The sequence below is a fragment of the Chelonoidis abingdonii genome, chromosome 15, assembly GCF_003597395.2.
Source record: "Chelonoidis abingdonii isolate Lonesome George chromosome 15, CheloAbing_2.0, whole genome shotgun sequence".
NCBI lineage: Eukaryota > Metazoa > Chordata > Testudines > Testudinidae > Chelonoidis > Chelonoidis abingdonii.
In genome coordinates this window covers 29269054-29293911 of record NC_133783.1, presented here as the reverse complement: position 1 = coordinate 29293911, position 24858 = coordinate 29269054, and the positions used below count along the sequence as shown (strand labels likewise).

Here is a 24858-nt window from a genome sequence, read left to right as displayed (position 1 = left end):
CAGCCACTGGGCTCTCAACCCAGAATTCTAAGGGGCGAGGGAGACTGCAGGAACTATGGGATAGCTACAGAATAGCTACCCACAGTGCAATGCTCTGGAAATCGACGCTAGCCTCGGACCATGGACACACACCGCTGAATTAATGTGCTTAGTATGGCCGCATGCACTCGACTTTATACAATCTGTTTTATAAAACCGGTTTATGTAAAATCGGAATAATCCCGTAGCATAGATGTACCCTAAGAGAGTACAAACTCTGTCAGTGCTAGTCCTGTCAGTGGGAAGGTTTCAAGGCTCCAGTGAATTTTGTGCTTTATTGGATGTGGGATGTGGGTGGGGGAGAGTCACAGGTCTTGCACAGCTGGTTTAAGATGTGACTGAGTAAAACTGCAGTCTGAGAAAGTAAAATACTGCTGAAGGAAAGGCAGCCGCAAGTCCTTTCCTATCTATATTCCTGCACTAGTATTTGCTGTGCAACTGCATCAGCAGGATCCAGGATTGTGGTTTTAAATGGTCTTTAACTACAAAGGGCATGCACACTTTGTAACTTCTGTGAGCTGAGCTTATCGCACACATCAGGGCTCCTTGCACCCTTCCATTCCACCCCACAAACTTCCTGTGTGCCATTCTATCTACCTTTATTTCAGGGGCTCTCTGCAACTCTCTCCAATCTTCTCCCTCACAGGAGTACTGCCTCCCCCTTCCCAAGGTCCCCACTCATTCTTTCCCCCCACAGCAGGGGCTCTGTGTGTTTCCCCATTCTTGTCATGCCCCCATCTCCTATACCAGAAGCTTGCCCATACCTCTCTTCCTCCCAATGCCAGGGTCAATCACTCTCTTCTGCCGGGGGAGAAAATGGGTGACCCTAGTATAGGGAGAGAGAATAGGGAACAATGGGATGAGGGGAGAGATATGAGGAACACACAGAACCCCTGGCCTAAAGGAGAGGATTTGCAGGCAGCTCCTGAAATGAGGAGTGGCACACAGGAAGTTTGTGGGGCAGAGGAGGAGGGAATGGAACTGTGCTACATGATGCCTGGTGCAATGCCCATGGTCACTCTAGCTGGTGCAACAGTTCTTAGTAGGAGGGGGAGGCAAGGGGAGGGAGGAATGCAAGGAGCCCAGAGTATGTGCAAGAAGCTCAGTCTAGTTATTATCACTCAAGGATCTAGTGGTTTCATTTATTTATTGATTTTAAAACCTCCACAGATAATCAAATAAATGATTGTTTAAAGTTATCAGAAGAAAAATCTTGAAGTATAGAATGTAATCAGCAGCCTATTTCAGTAAGGGACTCAACCCCCCCCCCCCCCCCAAAAAAAAAAAAAAAAAAAACCAACCACTTCCATTAGAGTTGTTATTGGTGTGAGTAAAGGAGACAGATGTCACCAGCAGAAAAAATAGTTGCACAGCTTGTCCTGTAATTGACATCAGCAAAGGAGAAGTTATGAATAACACTTCAGTGTCCCATTGCAACCGTTTCACCTTAACAAGCATTTGAGCAGAAATATTGTTTTAAATATATAATCTCAGTTAAAACTATCAATTAATTTCAGGAAAAAAGTTACAAAAATGTTCTTTATTGGAAAATATTTTTTTTCTGAAGAATTCAGTTAGCTGTGGTATATAAAGGTGTTTATTTTAATAGACAGAATCACTGCTTGACACTTAGACATGGTAAAGAATATGTGATCCAAAACATCTGACATGTAAAAAAGCAAGTTATAACAGATCAGCCATATAAATATTTTGAGAAAGAAAAGTTAAGTATTGCACTGCTCTTGCAGATAAACACACACGTACAGGCACTTACCCAGGTGGAGTTTCATTAAAGAATCTTCTGTATAGGTGTAAGGGTTACCACTTGTAGCATTGGTGTCTAAATGGTGACAATAATATAAATAAGACACAGCTTGTTCCCCCCCCGCCCCATGTGTGTGGCTTTATGTAGGGAATAATTTAGGCCCAGTTGAGGTAGCACAGCATAATAGTTAAAGAGAGGGCCTGGCAGCCATCTGTTCTATTTCTGGCTCTACTAATTACTTCCTGTATCATCTTGGACACATAAGAACATAAATATAAGAACGGTCTTAGTGGGTCAGACCAAAGGTCCATCTAACCCAGTATCCTGCCTTCCAGCAGTGGCTAATGCCAAGTGCCCCAGAGGGAATGAACAAAAGCGGTAATCATCAAGTGATCCATGCCCTGTTGCCCATTCCCAGCTTCTGGCAATCATCGTCTACCTTCAGGTCACCTTATGCCTATTACTCTAATAACATCTAGCATCCATGGTCCCATATCTGTTGCCTCCGCTATATCTGTTGCCTGAAGCCTGGACTACTGTAATGGACTGTATGAGAGTTAAAGCTACTGTCCATTCACTTAGTCAGCATAACTTAGCTTGTAACAAAATTTATACGGACAATCAAAAGAGCCTTATCTTGAATACAATCATGCCTGTGCCCTTCCCCTCCCACTGTAAGAACATAAGGATGGCCATACTGGGCAGACCAAAAGGTCCATCTAGCCCCAGTTACACTGCTTCTTCTGACAGTGGCCAAATCCAGAATTGCCCCAGAGAGATGAACAGAACAGGTAATCATCAAGTGATCATACCTCATCGCCCATCTCCCAGTGTCTGGTAAACAGAGGCCTAGGGAGCCCATCCCAGAACATCCGGGCTAATAACCATTATGGCCCTATCCTCCTGAACTTAAGCATAGTTTTATTTTGAGTATATTCCTAAACACTTAAGTTTAATGAAATGTGCTTGGCCCTCACAACACATCCTCCCAATGAGCAAAAGATCGTTCCAGTCAGTATGGCATCCGAAAATGAAGCTGAATAATATACCAGCTCACACAGAAATGAAGGATATCATCCCAGCTGAACACCCTAAATTTGTTAGTCTCTAAGGTGCCACATAGTCACCCAGCCGTTCTTTATACAGACGGCATGTTGCATTGTGTGAAGATCACAATACTTCTGTTTGTTCTTAATTTACCCTGATGTCTATTAATTCATTTGGTGACCCGCCACTGTTAATGTTATACATTACATAGAAGGAGAATAAAATAATCACTTCCTTAATTTACTTTCTCCTCCCACACGCTTTCAGTCCTAGCAAATTTATAAGACCTCTATCATATCCCCTGCTAGTCGTGTACTCTTTTCCAAGAATGAAAAGTCCCAGTCCTTATTATAGCTCACATCCTCATACGGAAGATGTCCAACATACCCTAATAATTTTTTTTGCCGCTTTTTCTGAACCTTTTCTAAATCCAATATTTTTATTTATTTACATATATATTTGAGATGAGAGGACAACATCTGCAACACAGCGACTCCACGTATTGAAGAGTGGGCCTACCTCGGAATTTGAACAGAGGCATATATATTTTTATATGTATAGCTGGGATTGAAATGTTTTCCAATATGCATTACTTTTCATTTATCAACAATGTCTCATCTGCCATTTTTGTTGCCCCACCAGTCACATCAGACGTTTTTGAAGAATCCTTTATTGTAGTGCTTCTTGAATGAGTTTTGTATCAGCTGCAATATTCCCATCCTCGGTCACTGAGGTTTACGCTATTCTCTTTTTTTTTCCAGCGTAATTTAGCGAATATGATGAAATAGTGACTAGGGGTCCCACAACGCACGCCGTACAATCATAAAAGACTTGACAAAGGACCCCTGCTTGGACACCACATATTACCTCCTCTCACATCTCTGAAAACTGACCATTTATTTCCTATCTTTTACTCAGTTGCCAATCCATGAGAACCCCTTCCCCGTCTTATACACTGTTCCCAATTGGCTTCTTCTTCTAGGTCCAAATCAAAGCCCAAAGCCGCAAATCTTCAGGATCCTCAAGCAGTTTGCACCAAAGGTTTACATCAACGCAATCTTTTTTTTTTCTCATTTGTATACCTGCCAAGACAACTTGTATCTATCAATGCCTGTGAGTTAGGACATGAACTGTGCTGTATAAGATCATTGCTGCAAAGAGGTCCATAGTTTGCAACCAAATCTTGTACAAAGGAGGTCAACGTAAGGTTCCTATGAAAAGGTTGTAATTTGCTGGTTATGGATTAATGCTGTCTGTGTGTGTGTATCAATTTGTCCATATTGAAGTTAATGATATGCCGGCTATGTACTTGTAATTTCAATGTGTGGATTATAAGTAGCATAAGTGAAGCATTTGATCAGCCATCCTGAGAAAGAATTCTTCAGGATTAAAGTGCCCAATGAAGAAACACTTAAGCTGACCAACTGGACCTTGGGGAACTCAAAATCCCCACATATGAGGAAGCCTTCCTGGGACTATTATAATTCCCAAATCTGAACCTTAGCGTCCAAAATTGGGTACCAGCATGAATCCTCTAAGCTTAATTACAGCTTAGATCCTGTAGTGCTGCCACCAATCAGGACTCTGAGTGCCCCGATGAACTCTGGTCTCCCCAAAAACCTTCCCTGGGGACCCCAAGACTCAGATTCCTTGAGTCTCACAACAAAGGGAAATAAACCACTTCCCTTCCCCCCTCTTTACCTCCTCCCAGATTCCTGCCTGGGTACACCAGGAGATACTGTGCTTCAACTATTTGAAACACAATACAGAGAGATCAGGTTTCTCTCCCCCTCACCCTTCTCTGGAGTCTTACCCAAGATAATCAAAAGATCAATTAGATTCTAAACAAAAGGGAAATCTTTAATTAAAAAAAAAGGAAAAACATAAAAATTGTCTCTGTATTCAAGATGAAATATATACAGGGTTTTTTAGCTTATAGACAATAGAAAGAATGCTCTCTCCAGCAGAAATACAATTTAAGATACTTTCAGCCAAATACACATAAAAACTCCACCAGCCAGATCACAGTTGCAAATACAGCAAAACAATTAAAAAGACTATAACCGCCTTTACTTACTCACTATTCTGAATAGATAAGAGACTGTAGCAGGGAGATTGGCAGAAACCTGGTTTCACCTCTAATCCTGTCCAGGACCCAGAGAGAACAAAGCCAAACCCAAAAACCACAAACAAAGGCTTCCCTCCCTTTGAGATTTGAAAGTATCTTGTTTCCTGATTGGTCCCCTGGTCAGGTGTTTGGTTCCCTGTTTGTTAACCCTTTACAGGTAAAAGAGACATTAACCCTTAGCTATGTGTTTATGACACTTCAGTCCTACTTCTTACCTCTGGAGGAACTTTGCTACAGTGAAGCTCTGAACAAAGGAATGAATGACCCATCCAAGCTGTGGATGTACTCCAGAGTCTTGATTTGAGCCTACAGTTTGTTCCATCACTGCTACAAGCCTGAACCAAGAATGTTGCCATTGCTGTATGTAATTGATTCCTTTGACCAATTTTAATATTTCTTTCTTTTTATGAATAAACCGTTAGATTTTAGATTCTAAAGGACTGGCAACAACATGATTTGTGGGTAAGATCTGACTTGTATATTGACTTGAGTCTGGGGCTTGATCCTTTGGGATTGGGAGAACTTTTTTTCTTTTACTAGGATATTGGTTTTCATAACCATTCATCCCCATAAGGAGTGGTGGTGGTAGTGATACAAGGGAACTGGAGTATCTGAGGGAATTGCTTATATGACTTCTGGTTAGCCAGTGGGGTAAAATCAAAGTCCTCTCTGTTTGACTGGTTTGGTGTGCCTTAATAATAAAGGACATCCGGCCTTGAATTGGTACTCTCAGTTGTGTCCTGCCAGAGGCTGCATCGTTACAGCCTAGGAGGAAAATCTTCTGGAGTTGGAGGCAAGATATTCTTGGTGGTGAATCCTAAACTGTGGAATACATTTCTGGAATAGATTAGAAAAAAGTCTGTGTCTAAGCATCTTCAGTTTAAATGCCACCTAACTGTCAGAAAAAATGAAGATATGGGGAGAGAGAGAGGATGCAAAATTAGGAGGCTGTACAAGATTATAGACTCCTAATCTTGTAATGATTAGCATGAGGCTCACGTCATGACTGTCTCAGGCCCATGGGGCTGTGATGATTACTGATTGAACTGAGTTTGGATATAGCTTTTTGTGATAATCTTTTCAGGCTTTTGCTGGCATTTCCTCTGTTTATTTCTTCCTATTGCAAATTATGTTGGGGAAGGATGCAAGATTGATGTTGGCCTAATTGGGAGTGGTGAGATAGGTAGGCACGTAGAGGTAAAAGTGCTCAAGTTCCAAGGGGATTGAGTTAAGGTGAGCTGTTGGTGAAGATCTGGAGTTGTATACCGTGGGAACTTGGCACAAGTGGTGTTGTATACTGTGTACAAAATAATTTGGGCACTGTGCTGTTGGTGTGCTATGGGAAAGAGTAGAGGTAGTGAAGCTTCACTCCAAAGAAGTGGAAATGAGAAGCATTTTTGTTTTTAATTCACAGATGTTTTTTGAGTGTAGGTTGCATTTACCTTACCTATGTTCAGAGGCACTGGTGATAATTGTGGTGCCTTCTGGAGCAGACCCAGGAAGTACAGCTGCTGAGCTAGTTTTTAGGCTTTGTCTTCAGTTGGAAAAAGGTAAGCTTTGTTGTTTCATCCATATTAGCAGGTTGAGTTGAAAAATTTGGGGGAGCCCAGGGTTTACCTTGGCCTGATAAGTCATGTGAAAACTACAAACTGCTTTGTCTTCACTAAAATTTTTCCCTATGTTTAGTTAAATTATGTTAAAAATACACCTTTTCTCCTAGTAAGGACGAGGTTTTGGTGACAGGGAAGGGGCCCCAATCTGCTTTCTATGGCCACGTCTAGACTACGCGCCGTATCGGCGCGTTAAAATCAATTGCTCGGGGATCGATATATCCCGTCTAATCTAGACGGGATATATCGATCCCTGAGCGCACTTATATCGATTCCGGAACTCCACCAGCCCCAACGGAGTTCCGGAATCGACATGGTGAGCCGCGGACATCGATCCTGCGCGGTGAGGACGGGTGAGTAAATCGATTTTAGATATTCGACTTCAGCTACTTTATTCACGTAGCTGAAATTGCGTATCTAAAATCAATTTTACCCCGTAGTGCAGACCAGCCCTATGTTACTGCCTGTTGAGTGTTTCTAATACATAGCATCTATGTTCTGAGTCAGTGCATAGCACTCTGCATTAGCACTTGGCCTAACTAGGTACAAATTAAGCTGTTGGTTATCATCTGTAAAGTCTTGAGTAGTCTGAATCCTAGACATCTGAAAGACTGCCTTTTCCACTGTTCCCCGCTATGACTGTTACGTTATTTTGTACACGTCTTGCTGTCTGTCCCCCATGGCTGAACTCCTGGAGCCTGGCTTCAGGGCATTTTCAGTGGAAAGATCTTGGCACTGAAATTTGCTCCCTCTTAATCTTGGGCTGTGGTAAAGAGTAACACTTTAGGGAATCATTGCAACACACGTTGTTTTTATTTTTTATTTTTTTATTTAAGCCTGAGTTTCGGAAGAATATACATCCCGTTACTGAGTGCAGGTAGTAGAAGTTAGTGTCAGTTTAACTTGTAACAATTACTGCCAACACTTGTTTGTATTAATACCCTTTATGTAATGATGGAGACAATAACAATAAATAAAACCCCTCTATTGCAAAAAACTAACATCATAGCTTTGATTACATAATTCAGTCCTCTATCATTTCAGATCTATTGTACTGATAATAACAATACCTAACTCTTATATAATGCTTTTCATCCATAGATGTCAAAAGGGCTTTACCAAAGAGGTAAGTAACATTATCCCTGTTAAATAGATGGGGAAATTGAGGCAAAAGCAGTGAAGTGACTTGCCCAAGGTTGCTCATTAAGCCAGTGACAGAGTTGGGGATAGACCCAGGCCTCCTGAGTCCCAATCCAGGGCTCTGTCAAGAAGGCCACAATGCCTTTCAAATAAATATGAATAGTTAAAAATAAATACAATAATTACAAAGTCATAATATTTTTCTTTGAGTGCTTTTTGTATAAAATATTTAAAATAAGACATTTCTAATAGACTGGAATTAATTTGCATCATTCACAAAACACAAAAGAATCAGAAAACCCTGGCATTTTCCTTTGATCATTCTTTATAAAATAATATCCATAACTGTCATTAAACAAAAGGTAATTCACAGGTCTTACATACAGTCTTGGCAGGATTTTCAGAGCATCATTTGTAGTGCTATTTTTTAATTAAAATTTACTGTGATATTAGCAGTAAGTGTCTGGAGTCTCAGCATGATTTTAGAAGCTTCCAGCAGAGTAAGGAAAAGAGCAGAAATTTTGGATAGAAATACCTGTTATCTTGCTAGGCCCAACAGGGTTCCTGGAAAAACTCTTCAATGTAACCCCCAAATCTTTAACTTTAAAAGCATTAAAATAACAACAGTCAGAAGGAGCACACACAGCTATCTCTCTTTCCTTTAATATCCTCCCTGAGGCTAAATCTTTTCAGTTGGAATCCACTGTGAATGCAGCTAAATATTTGATACAGGAGTCCAGAGTAAGTACTGTTTATATGCTACCAGATAGAATAGAGCTATGAATTACTGTAAGCGCTTGGTACATTTTTTCAGCCTATATAGTGAATCGTAAAACTTATTTTTAATGAGTAGAGGAAAGGAAGCTATAAATAATGCCTGTAAAACTTAGTGTTGGACTGAAGTGAAATGGTGAGCTGTAGGAAATGTTTTCCTTTTCCAAAGCAGGTGTGAATTGTTGTATTAGCTAATTTATATAACAGTGTACATAATGCTGCCTCTAATGTTATTTCAGTCTGTGCCTTCAAATTTATGGTGTTTCATAACCAAGTGTTTCTGGGGTTGCATTTCTTTCTTCTTCCAAAAAGTTGTAATTTCATTGAATGCATTTCTTCTACAGCAATTGTATTAATTCTGTATCTTAGATTTAAAAAAATCATACTTCATTACAGCTGAAGCTTTTTCAGGTTGCACATTTCACTGGTTTTAGATAAACATTTATTTCCATATTTGGTTAGACACTGATATAGGTGTATACTATTATTTAGGCTGAGAGTGATGCTCAGAAATTGCCATCAAGGTGAGAATGTATTCTCAAGGTTTTCTTACCAGCATCAGCACTGCTATATACTTACTACTTTATGAGAATACATGATAGACATTATAACTTTACAGCAGACATTGTTACATTAGTTTTTCTTTTCAACATTGTGAAAGAACATGGTCTTCCATGGTTTAATTTTATTAATTCAGGAAAGAATAAAAAACATTTTATGTCTGTAGAAAACTATAATATTTAGAAACACACCCCAGTTTATAGGGGGAAATCTTTCTATAAGTGTAAACAATCGCAGGAAGCATAATCCTTGCAACACATAAAACAAGGGAAGAATTTGACTTGGAGCTACTCAAGTACTCTTGATTTGCAGGATAATCTGGAAAGTGGTCTTGAAGCCTGCGGCAATTTAAAAGAGGAACAAAGACCTCTTTGGAATTAGAAAAGAAGACATTTCTAAATACTGTAGGAGTAGAGGTATTTCAGAAGCACCTAAACTACAGGTCCCTGGGGGACTATGAATTACACACTAGTGACCAGTAATTGCCTGCAGTACGAGATTTAATGCAGCTCTGCTTTGTTGGATACGAATTGAATTTTGCTAACATTACATGGTAGCTTGTTATGCACAGATGGTTTTCAAAAGAATAGTTACATTACCTTCATTACAGTTCAGTTGGAGATCTATGCTTAACCATATTTCAGTAACAAATAATAAAAAAAGTTTTTAGGAAATGTGGCATAAATTATATTCACGGTGTTTAATGTAAATTAGATCTATTTCCTCCCCTTACTTCCCAAATGTGTCATGATGGATGGGCCTGGGAGTGAAGACTCACTTTTTAGGATCGTCAACAACCTTCAGGCAGTAATACCTTCAGGAGATATCATTCATAGTTGAACTTCATTTCCACAAAAAAGATGTAGCAATCTATATTGGTATTTGTACTAGGGAAGGCCAATGACACTTTCTTCTGATGGCACTTCTAGCACAGACACTGAAGCTAAGAGCAAAAACCAAAGGAAACTGGAGAGCATATGGAGAATGAAAATTCCACTGATCTCTGCCCCCTTTGTTTGGGATGGCAAAAAGAGAAGGTGCCAGGAACAGTTAATTGATTTCTGGAACTTTAGTAGTTAGTGGCAGGAGCCCAGCTTGTGATTTTTCCACTTTCATTTTCAGAAAAATTATGATGACAACCCATTTTAGGGTCAGACTCTGATACCCTTTCCATAGCAGAACTGTTCCTGGAGGAAGATACTACCTGACATGGTTGGTTTGTCTTTTCTTGCTACATAGAAGTTCCAGGTCACAATTTTCAAGCACCTACGTCACTTTTGAAAATGGAACTTAGACTCTCCAAGTCACCTAGGTGATTTTCAAAATTTTACCTTTAGTTTTTAAATAAAAAAGAAGGAAGTAAAGCTTCAGTATTCTCCAGTCATAGGAAAACTTCTTAGTCTTTTGCAGGAAAAACAACATTCTGATGTTCCTAAAATGCTAATGTATTAACTTCCCCAATATACCTTTATTTCATCACTGGTCCTGTGCACTAGTTCTTGTCAAAATCTTAATATACCTGATTTGGAATTTGTAGAATGAGTAATTTGAGAAAAGTCAAAGCAAATAGAAATTAGAAAAAAAATTATTGATGAACAAAAATGTTCAAGATGTCTACTATGTGTCCCAATTTAGGACAAGAAAAAAAATCTCAAGCTCTTGCAGGATGGGAGAAAAAACACTTCCTGCCCAGCTCTAATTAGTAGGTAACTTTTTATAGGACTTGTCTTCACTGCAGTATTAGCTGGCAGTAGAACTCAAGTGTTGCCCTTAACCCACTTCTCATCCACATACAAAAATCTCTATCGCCAGTTAAGTAGTGCTTTAAACTCAACATAGTTGGCCTGTTATGGAGTATGGGTTGCAGCCTGAGTCTTTCTGACATTTGAGATAGTAATGCAGTGAGGATAGAGCTGCAGGCTACACCTCAAGTTAGCTCAATTCATTAGCTGCTCATCCAGTCACTGTGCTGCTAATCACATCACTTTATGTAGCTCTGGTGTTGTTTCACAGTGTGGCTGCTCTCTCACTCAAGCTAGGCTAACTCAAGAGGAGTATGGATAACACAAGTTAAGTTAATTCTTCAGTGAAGACATACGCTCAGGCGGGTGTTTTTTCACACCCCTGAGCGAGAAAGTTGCAGTGCTGTAAGTCACCAGTGTAGACAAGTCCTTAGCGTGACAATCTATTGAAGACACATTCTTTTTATGTTCCATGTAACACTTTTCACTTTCTCTGTAATGTGGCAAATTGCCAGTACTGTTATGCTGGGTCTCACGCTTTCTCTTCTTTGGGGAAGGTTCAGGGTACCATTGCTTGCCTCTGAACCAGTATTTTAATTACCCCACTAGTATCCTTGAGGAGGGGAGTGGAGAGGGAGGGACCTGGGCCCACTCTCTTCTCCAGGTCCCAAGCCAGGGGCCCTGAGGTTTGTGGTGAACCACTTGAACTAGCGGTTTCTTCCCCTGGGTTACTTCCCTCTCCTGCCCTTCAGCTTGTGAAGGAGCTTCTTGCCCTCCTTCTACACAAGCCAGGTGCCTCTTACCTAGGGTTTCTTTTGGATTTCTCAGCCCACCACAGCACTCCTCCAAACTCAACTCAACTCAACTCAACTCAATTCTTCTCTTCTCCAACTCCTTCAAACTGCTCTCTGCTCCAATCAAACCTTCCTGCTCCAACTCCCACAGTGTCTGACTGAAGCAGGGTGTTTTTATCACATGATTGACTGCTAGTGCTCTAATTGGCTACAGGTGCTCTAGTTAATCTATAGCAAACCTTCCTCCCCTTGCAGGGAATAAGGCTCCCTGCTAACACTTTCCTGCTGCCCTCTGGCCATGCTGTATCACAGTAATGAGAGAGAGTTTTATATTCTCTGATCGTTGTTAGTGCTGGCAAATACCGCAAAATGTTTTAAGAACTATTCACATTTTTAAATGAATTGCTTAATTGTGTTTGCACCATTTTTTGTGTTCACTTTCCACAAATATTCTAGAACTGAGTTTACTGGTAACACAACAGAAAATTTTAAGCCAACTATTCACTGAATAAATAGTCTATTTCAGTACAATTTATTTTAAGGATTACATTCATTTGATAATTTTGTATTATCAAAAGAGCCTAGTCATGGATCAGGACCCCTTTGTGCTAGGCACTATACAAACACAGACAAAAAGACAGTCTCTGCCCCCCAAAATTTACAATGTAAGGCTTTGTCTACAGTAGCACTTTTGTCAGTCAGGGGTGTGAAAAAACACAACCCTCACCAACATAAGTTTCACAGACAAAGTGCTGGTGTGGACACCTGCTCTCCTGCCAACATAGCAAACACCACTCGTTGTGAGGGTTTTAATTCTGCCAACAGGAGAGCTCTCTCCCGCCAGCAAAGAGCGCCTACATGGCAGACCTTACAGCGGCACAGCTGTAAGGCGGTGTCTACACTATCCTGCAGTTCAGCGTACAGGGGTGGGAAGAGCAGTGTGCACCAAAGTGCTACACTGTAATTCCCCAGTATGGATGCTGCTGGCACAAGCTAAAAGGTTCCTAATTTACACTAATGTAATCCTATTCAAACAGGGTTACATTAATGAGGACTAAGAACCTTTTTGTTCATACCTTCAGCATCTACACTGGGGAGTTACACACTGCAGTTTGGTGCATGCTACTATTCACACCCCTCTAGTCCAAACTACAGGGCAGTGTAGACAAGCCCTAAGTAAATAAAATCAGGGAACAGAAATGTACCATGTAATCTATGTCTCCAATCAAAACTGCAGATTTCACGTATGAAATATTTCACTATATTCATGAGCAGTTCATTGGAAGACCAAGAATTAGTCACAGAAACTATTCACAATTATGTTTAAAAATTGTTTGTAGGCAATTTGTCAGCAGAAAAATGATGACATTCACTGAACTATACATAATGAATTAATCACCCAGCTCTAAAAGGTGAATTCTACCTGTTTTGTACACGTATTCTCCTCTAAAATGACCCTTAACGTGTATTTCAGTAGTAGTACCCTGATTTATAGTGATACAATGCACTTTTAAAAGCTCTAGTAAACTTAGATCTTATATTTCCTTTTAGAATTTTCTGTTCATTTTATCAAGTATCTTAATCTGGAGAAGAATCCTGCTGACCCTGTGGCTAGAGACATACGTTTGTGGCATTGTATGAAACTGCTGAGCTTGATTCAGAAAAATAATAAAAGTTCTTGGCATTCAGATTAGTTTGTCCCTAAGTGCAGGTTAACAGGTGTCCGCTTAAGTAAGTGCTGGCAGAAAGGATTTGCTACTATGTCTGTTGACAGCAGGCACATTGCACCAGAGCTGTAAGAGAGAGTACCAGTGATGAGAATACTGCCTTCTTGCATTAACTATATGGTTCTTTGTGGCTCAGCAATATACTCTGCTTACAGTTCCCAGTGATACACAGTAGATATCCCCACAGCAGCTGTGACCTTTTCCAAGCCTAGAAGTTTTAAGTTCCAGAGCTACTCCAGAGGACAAGATGCAGGAGCTGGGCAGAAAGAAACAGCAGTTTTCATAAAGGCAAATGGTGGATGCAAACACTAGCTATGGATTATTCAGACAGTAAAAGTGACTCTTCCGATGACGAGTGCTGTTTCTCGGGAAGTAGTGAGGAAGAGTCCAGTGATGAAGTTGAGAAAATATCAGAGTCAGTGTTCACAAAACAATACTTAAAAATCATTTCATGTTGAATTGTTTGCTTGTTCTACACTGTAGCTAGTGGCTATCTTTAAAAGGCACATTTTTAAAAACCTTTGAGTGAAAACTTATTTTATTTTAACATGTCTAAAGTTTTATTAATAATCAGTTGCATGTTTGTAGATGTGAATGCAAGTTTTATAACCTTAACATTAATTAGTATAATAGTAAGAGAATGGTATTAATGTGTACATATGTTGTAGAACAATATATGTACTGTATTTTAAAGTCAATATACATATTATACTGTACTTGTACTAATGTTTTCTGTACTGCTAAGAATACAAATACAGTCTTTCTTCTGCTTTTGAAAATTTGAATAGGTATGTAGTCTTAACTAGAACAGGATTGCTGAACACCGGTTAAATAAGCTCTGTAATGTGGCAGTTGGCCAAGTATATGATATCCATTTAAAAATGATTAAGCACAAAACTTACAGTATAGTAATGCAAAGGTTCTTACAAAATGCTGGAAAAGCAAGGAAATACTGAGCTTTCCTGTCTCTGTTCAGTTCCAATAAATCTGTTCGCTCATACTATACGGCATATAAGCTAACAGAGTCAGCGATAAAAGGACGTATGTACGACAGTAAGGAAACATAACATTATGCAGTTAGTGGTACTACAGCAACAATAATTTCCTTCCTGTTATGGGCTGGTCAGAACCGTAAGGTTTTTAACATAATAGTAAAAGCATGACGTCCTTTTTTTTTTTAAAGCATTGTCGTAGTAGCATATAAACAACTGAATAGATATTGTTTCATTTTTACCTAATAATGGCTTTTCATCAGCAGAAGCTAAGTGTTGTGGAGGCAGTTTTCTCAGTTTCTGCAGGAATGGAGCACCTGCTTTTCTTCTGCAACATCCCCTTTGGCTGAACAGTGTCTCCATAGATTCAGAGTAATAATTATCCCATCATGAAGTCCCATATAATGAAAATGTTATGGCATTGTTACATGGCCTGGAGACTTGCACTAAAGTAATTTCCCCCTCTAATGTTGTAGCTTCATAGTATGGTGGTGATACAAGAGTTTCCAATTACATGAATTTTAATTGTTTGGCTTTTAAATTTAATATAAAATCAGCTTCATAATTAGGTCCTCATAAACTAACGTTAATATTGTTTTGCTTTCCTAGTTATATATCATAACAGTACTACAAAGAGACCAGCATAAATTTCATTGCTTCTGCTACAGTATGAACTCACTACCTAAATATATTTCATGTGTGTTTTTTTTTAAATTGACAAGAAATGTATCTCCTTGCTCAATACACTGAGTTTTTCCAAACTTATAAATATCATGTTCTGGCCTGGTTCATCACTACTTTGTTATCATTTATGCATATGTGAAGAGTGTGCTTAAAAAAAAAGACTCTGAGTACCAGTCCTAGACTTTTACAGCCACTTTGCATAAGTTAGAAAGACTAGCCAGGGTGCACAGTAATGGAGAGTATCTAGCTCAACTGCCAATTAATTTTCATCTGTAAAAATAATGACTTAGTTAATCACTGTAAATTGAAACTATAACCATCTTTATTTTTACCACTTTATAATTTGTAAATTTCAATACATTTAAACTCTCTTTTTATGAAGAAAGCCATTGCATCCAGGGTGACATTTATTCTAAGCTTTAGTCAGGACTAATGAACAGCTAAGGACTTAACTCAAGTCATGGACTTGTTTGGCTGAAATCAAATGTTATGATCTGTAGCCGTGTATTGCAGTATGATATACAGCAGGAGATACAAAGAGTTCAGTAATGAAGATTCAGAAAGTAAACTGAATGTATTTCTAGGTGAAAGTATTGTTTGAAATGCCACATTTTAGTTTCTGAAGAAGGATTTAAAAATGAGAGTGAGATTTTCAAAAATGCTCAGGAATGGCCTAACTGCTTCCACTAACATCTATAGTAAAACTCTCATTAATACCAATGGGACCAGAGTCAGGCCAGTGCTGAGGGCTTTTGAAAATCCCAAACTGATTGAGCCTCCCACAAGGCACCATCCCTTCCCAAGCTCCCTAATGTGCAGAATGGAGAGTTCATCTTGAACCATGCCTTGGATGTGATGTAGCCTGCTGTATTTTGCACCCATCCCAAGGAGCATTGTGTGGATGGGAGTGGGTGCATCCAGGGTGCGCTAAAGAAATAATCCCTGGACTCACTCAAGGGTCTGGCTTGTGTTTTCCCCTAGCCTATGTACAGTACACTCAAGAGACTGAAGCTTTGAGAACCTTTCTCTCCCTACCTTCCACACTACGCACAAAACTGTGACAACTTAGCTCTAAAATTAATTACTTATTGAGAATGATTCAGTTATATTTCTGTAATGAGATACTGTAAGGTGAAATAAGGAGCAGATGAAATTTAGTTTATTGGGGGAAGACATGACTCATAGCCCTGAATATATGTATTTTAAAAAAATCTGTGTGCATGTCTAATTTTCTGACAACTATGATTGTTATTGACTTATATAAATAGTATATCATAAAGAACAAACCACTCACTAGGAAAGTGAAAAACATGGCACATACCTAACTGAATATCTGTTGTTATCTACAAAGAGAGATTATATTTGTTATTTCACTTGTATGAATTATTTTTTTTAAACTTGAACTTGCTTAAAACTTGTGTGAATTATGGACACTTTCAATGATCGATTAAATGTAAAACTGTGTAACATACAAATCTCTTTCCTGAGACACCTTAATAATGACTCTAAATTATAAACATTGTTAACAGAAAGTTATATCTGACTTAAGAGATTTGTTTTTCTTTCAGGGAGGATGTCAGAACAGCCAATGTCATTGCTGCTGAAGCAGTAACTTGTCTTGTCATAGACCGAGAGTAAGTATATTGTTTTCTTATCATACGATACTAATATCTTCAGTTGATGCTAATAGTTCTTAACCAGTGACTTTGATCATTTTGCAAGGAGATATTTAACTTTCATTTTAAAAAGTTGATTAATGACTTTGAGTGATACATTTATAAGATATTATATATTATTAAACTGCAACTGAATAATGCTTTTAAAAAACCCTTCCTGTATACAATTTAATCTATGACCAATTAAGAAAGCACCGGGCTTCTAGCCAATATACACAAGTGGTGGACATTAGGACTGTCAGCTAAGTAGCTTTCTTAACACACTCGCAAGCGATGTATATGTTCCATAAAATAGACAGCATGTGTCATCATTCCCTGGGGATAAAGGGAAATTACTTAGCCCAATCATTTTAGCAAATATTCATTAAGAAAACTATGGAACAACTATCACATTTTATCTGAACAATTCTGTACAGACATTTTGTTTGTCTTGCAGTTTAATCGTAAGTACAATTAATAAATATAATCATTCAAAAATTAATCCTAATTGGTTATATTGCCAGTTGGTCATTTTCCTGTCTACTATGTTTTCATTTCACTATTAAAATATTACTGAACTAGTAAGAAATCAAAAAATTAAATTTAAACTTCTAAGACAGTAGTTAATCCACAGTGTATACCAGAGATTCCTAGCAATGTTCTGTAATTAAGAGAGTTGCATAATGCTATTTATAGCTCAAGGCAAGCATAACTGTTCTGTGGCCCTAGAGAGTCTGATTTTGTCGTCAGTATAGCTGTTATCGGCTTTTAATTGATTATTTTATATATGCAATGGTAAGTATAGAAGCTTATTTTAGTACAGTGAAAAATCTATTTTGAAGTGAGTAAAGTACATATTTAAAGCCCTGGTTAACTGTTTACGTTAATACCTAGAGGATTTTGTCTCATCTTATATATTATTCAAGCAGCACTTTAATTTTAGAAGATACATCATATATTTCATTTTTCCCTGGATTATAGTTGTCTATATTGTTATAATATCTATATTATATCTATATTATTGCCTCTGCTTCCAAAGTCACCAGTATTGTTCTAAATTTCCATTTTTTCTAATTTCAGTCATTTTTTAGTTATCCACATGCAGAATTTCTGATTAGAAAATACAAGGGTTGCCATTTAAAAAGTCAACATTTACTAACTACTATACTGTGGTGTATACGGTAACCCTGCATTTATCTATACTTATAGAACAGGAAATTATTTGGCTATTTCAGGTGCTACAGTCTGATAATTGTTGATAAATACTGTGCAATTACTGAGTTCACATTCAAGTAACTCTGAACCCAGGCACCAGTTTTGTTCAGACTTTTCAAGAATATTTACCTTTGGGCTGAACTAAACATTAAAACATTAAGCCTGAAAGGAATTTGTTTGAAAATGTGAGCAACAGGAAGGGAGGTGTCAGTGGAAATTGGGACTCCACTTCACCTATTGTAGCTGATACTGTGCCCTCTATTATGGACAGAGCTGGCAGCGATGCCTAGAATTAAGTTGCCTGACAATTTCCATTAGAAGACCCTCTTTTCAGTAGCTTATTACATTGCTAAACTTTAACCATTTGGGATGAAATTTTTCATGCATCTGCCTCAAACTGAATTGTAATGAAAAGTTCCAGCAACAATGATTAGCCATCTCCAGAAACAAGTAATGGAAAAATATATTGTTTTGCCAATGTTGAATTCTTATGAGATTTATTGAGAAGTTCTAGCACTTCCTTGCTTTGGAGCAGGGGCTAGAAATTTGGCAGAGGGGTTACACTGTAGTCAGAAAAATGTCTTTTGGTATCCTTGTAAATATCCACCCAAATTTGGCCAAATATATTGCCCATCAGGTATACTGCGCGGGAATTTTGGCATTTGCCCCCAAAAGCTGAGTAAAAAATATTTATAGCGATGGGCATGAGTCTCAGGTTTCTTCTGCATGTAGGGGTTTGAAAGCTCTGATGAAACCTGTATTTTATTTATATTTGCCATTTTTATGACATTTGCATTTACACTTGTAATGATGTTTTTCTGGTGTCCCAAGATGAACTAAATATAGATGTTCAGGGTAAAAGAAGTGCAAAATCAACAGGTGTAAATGCTTCAAAGCTGTAATATGACAGCCAATAAAATGTGAGTCACAGCTACTTCTGAAGTAGCCTGTTCATGATGCAATACTGCATGGCGGCTGGCAGTTACAGAATGATAGATGTTCCCTTGCATTTGACAGCATGCAATAAAGTATAATAATTATTCCTTTTGTTGGTTAATTCACTGAGCAATGTTAAGTATTTAGTCAAATGCTTCATCCTTGTTGTCAGCCCTTTAACCAAATGACTGGCAGGCTTAATCATTTGACTGACTGAGGACCGGATTTTAAAGATATTTGGATGCTTGAAGATTCAGATAAGTGCCTAGTGGGAATTTCAAAAGCAATGGGGGTTAGGCTCCAAGGCACTTTTGAAAATCCCACTAGTCACCTACCTGATCTTTATGTGCCCAAATATCTTTACAAATCTGGTATGAAGTGACTAGTATAACAGAGCAATTGTAATACATATGCAGTGTAGTTGTAGCCATGTCAGTCCCAAGATATTAGAGAGACAAGGTGGGTGAAGTAATATCTCTTATTGGACCAACTTTTGCTGTCTCTCTCACCAACAGAAATTGGTCCAATAAAAGCTAGTAGCTTACATACTTTAGCTGCTGACGTACATGTTAAGCTATTGATTTTACTCTTCTGAATCTGAAGAAGCAAAGAGAATAGTTAAATTTTTCAGTTTCTCTTCACTGTCTTCTTCAATTACTCATGCTAGTTGCAGCAAAATGTCTTAACAAAACACACCTTAAATAGTTCAAAGGCTGTTACCAGTGAGACCCTGATTGTGATGGGGCATACAGGCTACTGCTCTGGCAAGGAAGGGATTAATGAAGGCCAGTGGACCCAACTGGATTCACTCTGCTATACCTGTAGCAGATATCAGGTGTGCAAAGGGGAATTATATAAAGGAAGCCCCACTCAATTTAAGGCTGACTAGGAAGGAGAGCAGAGTTCTTGGCCAAGAGTCTGAGACAGCTTGCTGCCTAGATGAGCCTCCTTGTGGATGAGATGACCAGAACTAAGAAGACTGACTAAAAGAATTGGCTGCATGAAGACAAACTCTGAGTAGAAAGGAGGAGTCCTGGCAAAGACTTGTCAGATGACCCTGTTTTGAGCGAATAGTATTCCCTTTCTTTTGGAATTTTAATAACTCAGCAGCTCAAATATTGGAATTCCCATCACGATCAAATCCTAACACACACCTGTGAAAATCAAAGAACAAAATATCTTAAGAACAAAGTTGAACTTCTAGCAATGAGAGCCACTGTTACTGAAATTTTACGTTATGCACTGTTTTCTTCAAAAAGAAGAAGATTGTGACAACGAGAACTCTCATACACATGATATCAAATTTAAGCATAAATCTTATTTTCCTTGATTTCCTAACACACTTAGATACAGTATCATGACATATTTATATTTAAGTAGGACGTGTCTCCTACACTGGCCATCTTTTTCTTTAGTAGATTCTGCTATAAGGTCATTTGAATTATCTCAATCATTTTTGTTGAAACTTTGATATCATAAACGCATTTATATGTCTCTCCTGTTTCTACTGCTGTGTCCTGGATTGAAAGTTCATATTCAAACACAAATATCATCAGCAGTGGGAGTACAGAATATGTTACAAAAAAAAGAAAAGAAAGAAAACACCATTGTCTGAGAGGAGGGAGAGGGTACAGAAAGCATACTGCCACATTTGTGCCCCTGCTTTGGGAATGAGAGGTTGGTGCTACATATCCTACAAGGGGATGAGCTTATGACCTTCCCTTTCTGCCAGCCTGCAGATGGCCCCACTTAGTGGCACATTCACACTTCCCAACTGAGACACAGTGCATTCAGGAGCACATAATGACAATGCTGTCCCCTCCACAGCAATTTTACAATGCAGCAACTGAGGCCACGTCTACACTACGGGATAATATCGAATTAGCTAAAATCGGTTTCTTAAAACTGATATTATAAAGTCGAGTGTGCGCGTCCACACTAGGCACCACTCTTCTGGATCCGCATGCTCTTGTCAATAGCGTGTCTTACTGCCTATGTCTCATGTTTCTGAGACACATCGTCATCTGTGTTTCTTCCTCCGTACCTCCGCCGTTAGTCTTGAGCACTAGCCTGTCGGATGGTGTAGGAAGGCCCAGGACAAACTGTGCAGCTGTCATGGGGGAGGGAAAAGAGGGAGAGAAGTATATGTAAAAGATACTTGTTTTACAGAAAATGCTTGTACTACTATTCTCACACAGTGAATAACACTATCTCTTACACCTAATAGCAATGTGATTTCACTACAGAGTCACATTTTTGCATCGTTTAATATTGAGTGCTGGGCTGGCTTCCTGTGTTTGAGACAGCCGCCTACTCACAGATTGGCTACGTTGGTTGCAGGTAATCCCACAAAATTAAGCTTCAAATTGCGCGCAAAGTTAGGAGTAAAAAAGAACAGCATTTTCTGTTTGACTTTCTCCAGTCGCTCCGTACAATCAAACTACTACAGGTGATATTAATGAGGGCCTAATTTCCTATGTTATAGGAGAGAACCAGCAAAACGCACCAACCGCAACCTCTTGCTTACCTCTCTCACACTCCACCCACATGGCTAGCTGTCATTGTAAGTATCACTTGGTCAATTCGAATTGTAGGGCATGTGTACCAAACAAACCCAGATTTATTTTGGGAACGATTCATGCTCAGCCAAACCACCACATTCATAGGTCATTACGCTGAGCAATATCTTCTAGCTGTCTATCAATATCTACCCCCTCCCACAGATTGGTCTACGCAGCAAGAAGGATTTTAATAGGTCGGGGTTCCTGCCCCAGTAGGAAAAATCGCCATGTCTGCTCCCACTAATTAGTCTGAATTTCAAAGGCAGGTACATCATTTTGGGAATGATATGTACCGGTTCTACTCTCTGAGAATACACACACCTTCCACGCATATGCGCATACGTGCAGAACGTATGATTACTTGGAATGCACCAGGATCACTCTAAGAGCCATAACCGCGTCAGTGCATTTGTTGAGAACGCCTATCAGCAATTCCCGAATTACTTGCATACAAGATGCGAGGTGATGAGCAAAACCAGGCGTGGATCACATCATGGGGAACCCTTAGATACGGACTGTCCTTTGCCCCAGAAAATAAATTCGCAAGCTTTTTGATAACTGGGTCAAAGAGCGGGATCATAGAATATTTACACAAAGGTAACCGAACTCACACAGACAGAGGTCGCTTCCATGACTATTCACTGTGTAGGCTTGTGGCTTGGGCAGGGCTGGGGAATGGTATATTTCTGGGGGTATAAATAGCTCCTGGCTGGTTGGGGCTATGGTAATGCTGTTTGTTTCCTCTCAAGCAAGCTCACTCTCCTCTCTCTAATCTCACTTCCGCCTCATTTTCCCCTCCGCAAGAATCCTCAGCCACGGTTTGCATATTACAATACCCCCAACAACTCTTGATCCATGCCAGGGGTGGGCGTACTGGTTGCGTGCAGGTCCGCCTAAAATCTGCTGCAGCTCAGCATAGAAGGCGGATGTTTCGGCCTTGACAGACCTTCAGTTTTGCTTCTCTGGTTTTCTGTATGCGCTGCTGAGCTCCTTAACTTTACTCTACAACTGCAACTGGAGAACCTACACTAGCTCAACACGTGTCTATATTTCCCTGTCATAGACTATTAAAATTTACTTTCAAATATTTATTTCATTTCGTTTCTTTTCGAAACGGAAGATTCTGTTAGCACATAGATCCTCTCCCCTTATAATAGCGATCCATTGATCCACAGTAACCTCTTTCGTGCGGTCCAGGCTGGTTTGCACCTTTTGAATTCTCAGGAGAACTGCATTGTTACTGTGCTGATGAGATGTATAGCTGTGGTGGTCATCACCTGATGCTGATAAGAGCTCCAACTTGGACAACAGATTAACTGAATCAAATGACTTTGGGCGGCTTTCTGTCTACCTCGAGTGGGATCTTCTGATTGCTGTCCAGAGCGGTCAGTGGTGCACTGTGGGATACCTCCCGGAGGCCAATATCGTCGATTTCCGTCCACACTAACACTATTCCGAAGTAGCAATATCGATTTTAGCGCTACTCCTCTCGTCGGGGAGGAGTACAGAAATCAATTTAAAGAGCCCTTTATATTGATATAAAGGGCGTTGTAGTGTGGACGGGTACAGTGTTAAATCGATTTAACACTCTTTAAATCGATTTAAACGCGTAGTGTAGACCAGGCCTGAGCCCACATGTGCTGCTTTCTGCATGTAAATGCTTAGAGGAATGGGGAGGTGGGATTGTGTTTTTATTTTTACAGATTTCTCCTTACCCAAAGCCTTTATTTTAACTTGTGATGGAATGGCTGTGAATTTGTGGATTTCAGCAAGAGCGGCTGTATCATTTCTCTATATGATAAGTTGTTTGACTCACAACTAAAGCCTGATAGAAAGTAAAACAGATTTGGTACTAGCACCATTGATCTTATACAGGCTGTGGTTTAGGATTAAACATTCTTTTGAAGTTTGTTTTATTAATAAGTAATGATATTCCACAAGGCCCTTTCAAGCCCATTCCTCTCACAGCTTTCAGGAAACCTGAGGCTGGGGTGAGATTTGTTCATGGACACAATTGGCTAAAAGGAGAAGATGGAAAATGCTATAAGTATCCTGGTGCACTTCTGAAATCCTGGGGTCACAAGCAGTTTGATGCAGTGATGGAAGGTTGGAATGGAAGAAAAAGAGATTATTCATCTGGACTTTAGGATTGAGCTGTGTCATAAGCATGCATTGTTTGAATATTAAATAGAATATTAATAGTAACAGACTAATTTTTGTAATACTTTTAAATTTTCTTATTATTCTATTACATGCTGTTTCACTGTGGGAACACTTATTCATAAACATTGTAAAAATAATTTTCATAACTACGTTCAAGCATATCTAGGCTATTATTTTAAGCCTCTGGCAGTTGGCAAAATACCAGGGGCATTACAAAATATATGGGGCATTACAGAATACCGGGGACATTACAACAACACCTCCTTTTTGCTCCTTATTGATCACATATTTGTAGGTGGTACAAGCAAACAGTAATATACATAAACTCATCTCTTCTTTCTCCTTGTCATCTTCTTTCACGGATTTGGCCAGTGCTCATGTCATAAGGTATAGTTCCCAAATCTGAACCTTAGTGTCCAAAATTTGGGTACCTGCATGAATTCCTCTAAGCTTAATTACCAGCTTAGATCTGATATGCTGCCACCAATCAAAACTCTGAGTGTTTGATAAACTCTGGTCTCCCCAAAACCTTCCCTGGGGACCCCCAAGACCCAGATCCCCTGGATCTTTCGTTAACACAGGGAAAGTAAAAGCCTTTCCCTCACTAAGTGCCAATTCCTAGGCTTCCCCTCTCGACTGGCTTTCCCTAAGAAGATCCTGTTCTTCAACTACCATGAAACACCAAGCTATTCCTGAGCAGCGTTTTTTCCCTCCCCTTTCCATCTCCCCTGAAGGCAGTACAGATATCACGCTTCGCGTTAGACGTATCAACACAAAGACGATCCCCCTGCTTCGTAAGATCCGCCTCTCGTGTCCTTGTCAACTCGCCTTAATAAGATGAAGTAAAACAATCAAGGTCTTAAGAAAAGGAAATCTTTTAATTAACAGAAAAGGAAAATGTAAATAGAATTATCTTCGTAACTTCAAGATGTAAATTAATACAGCGGTCCAAGTGCTTAGGCAATTGAAGGCTGTTACCAAAACCGGACTGCTCACGCAACATGACTTCTCCTTGAGACATGCAAAATATCACAGCTCGATCTAAAAAAGTAACTTCCAGTCCAGATTCACAATTGCAAATAGAGTAAAACAAACAAAAGAGCAAAACCGCCTGTTTTACTTCTATGTAACAGAAACTGAAGATCGTGTAGTAATGGCTGGTGCTCTATCAGACCGCTACCTGAGATAAGAACACATCACAAACGGACACAGACAACACACAAAGAACTTGTGCCCTCACCCTACGGTTTAAAAGTATTCGTCTTCCTGATTGATCTTCTGTCACTGTTCCAGTTCCTGCTTGTAACCACTTACAGTAGAAACAG

General features: G+C 39.3%; 1 protein-coding gene across 3 annotated transcripts in view; it reads left to right on the top strand.

Annotated features, from left to right (window-relative positions):
* PRKG1 (protein kinase cGMP-dependent 1) overlaps window positions 1-24858 on the top strand; it is a 952768-nt gene that overhangs the window by 813032 nt on the left and 114878 nt on the right. For 2 of the 3 annotated variants that reach the window (XM_075072659.1, XM_075072658.1), the window contains exon 8: window positions 16572-16637. In XM_075072659.1, coding sequence (XP_074928760.1) covers window positions 16572-16637 — 66 coding nt within the window. Of the gene's footprint in view, window positions 1-13573; window positions 13743-16571; window positions 16638-24858 lie in introns of those variants that run through there. The other variant, XM_075072660.1, reaches the window with a different exon arrangement.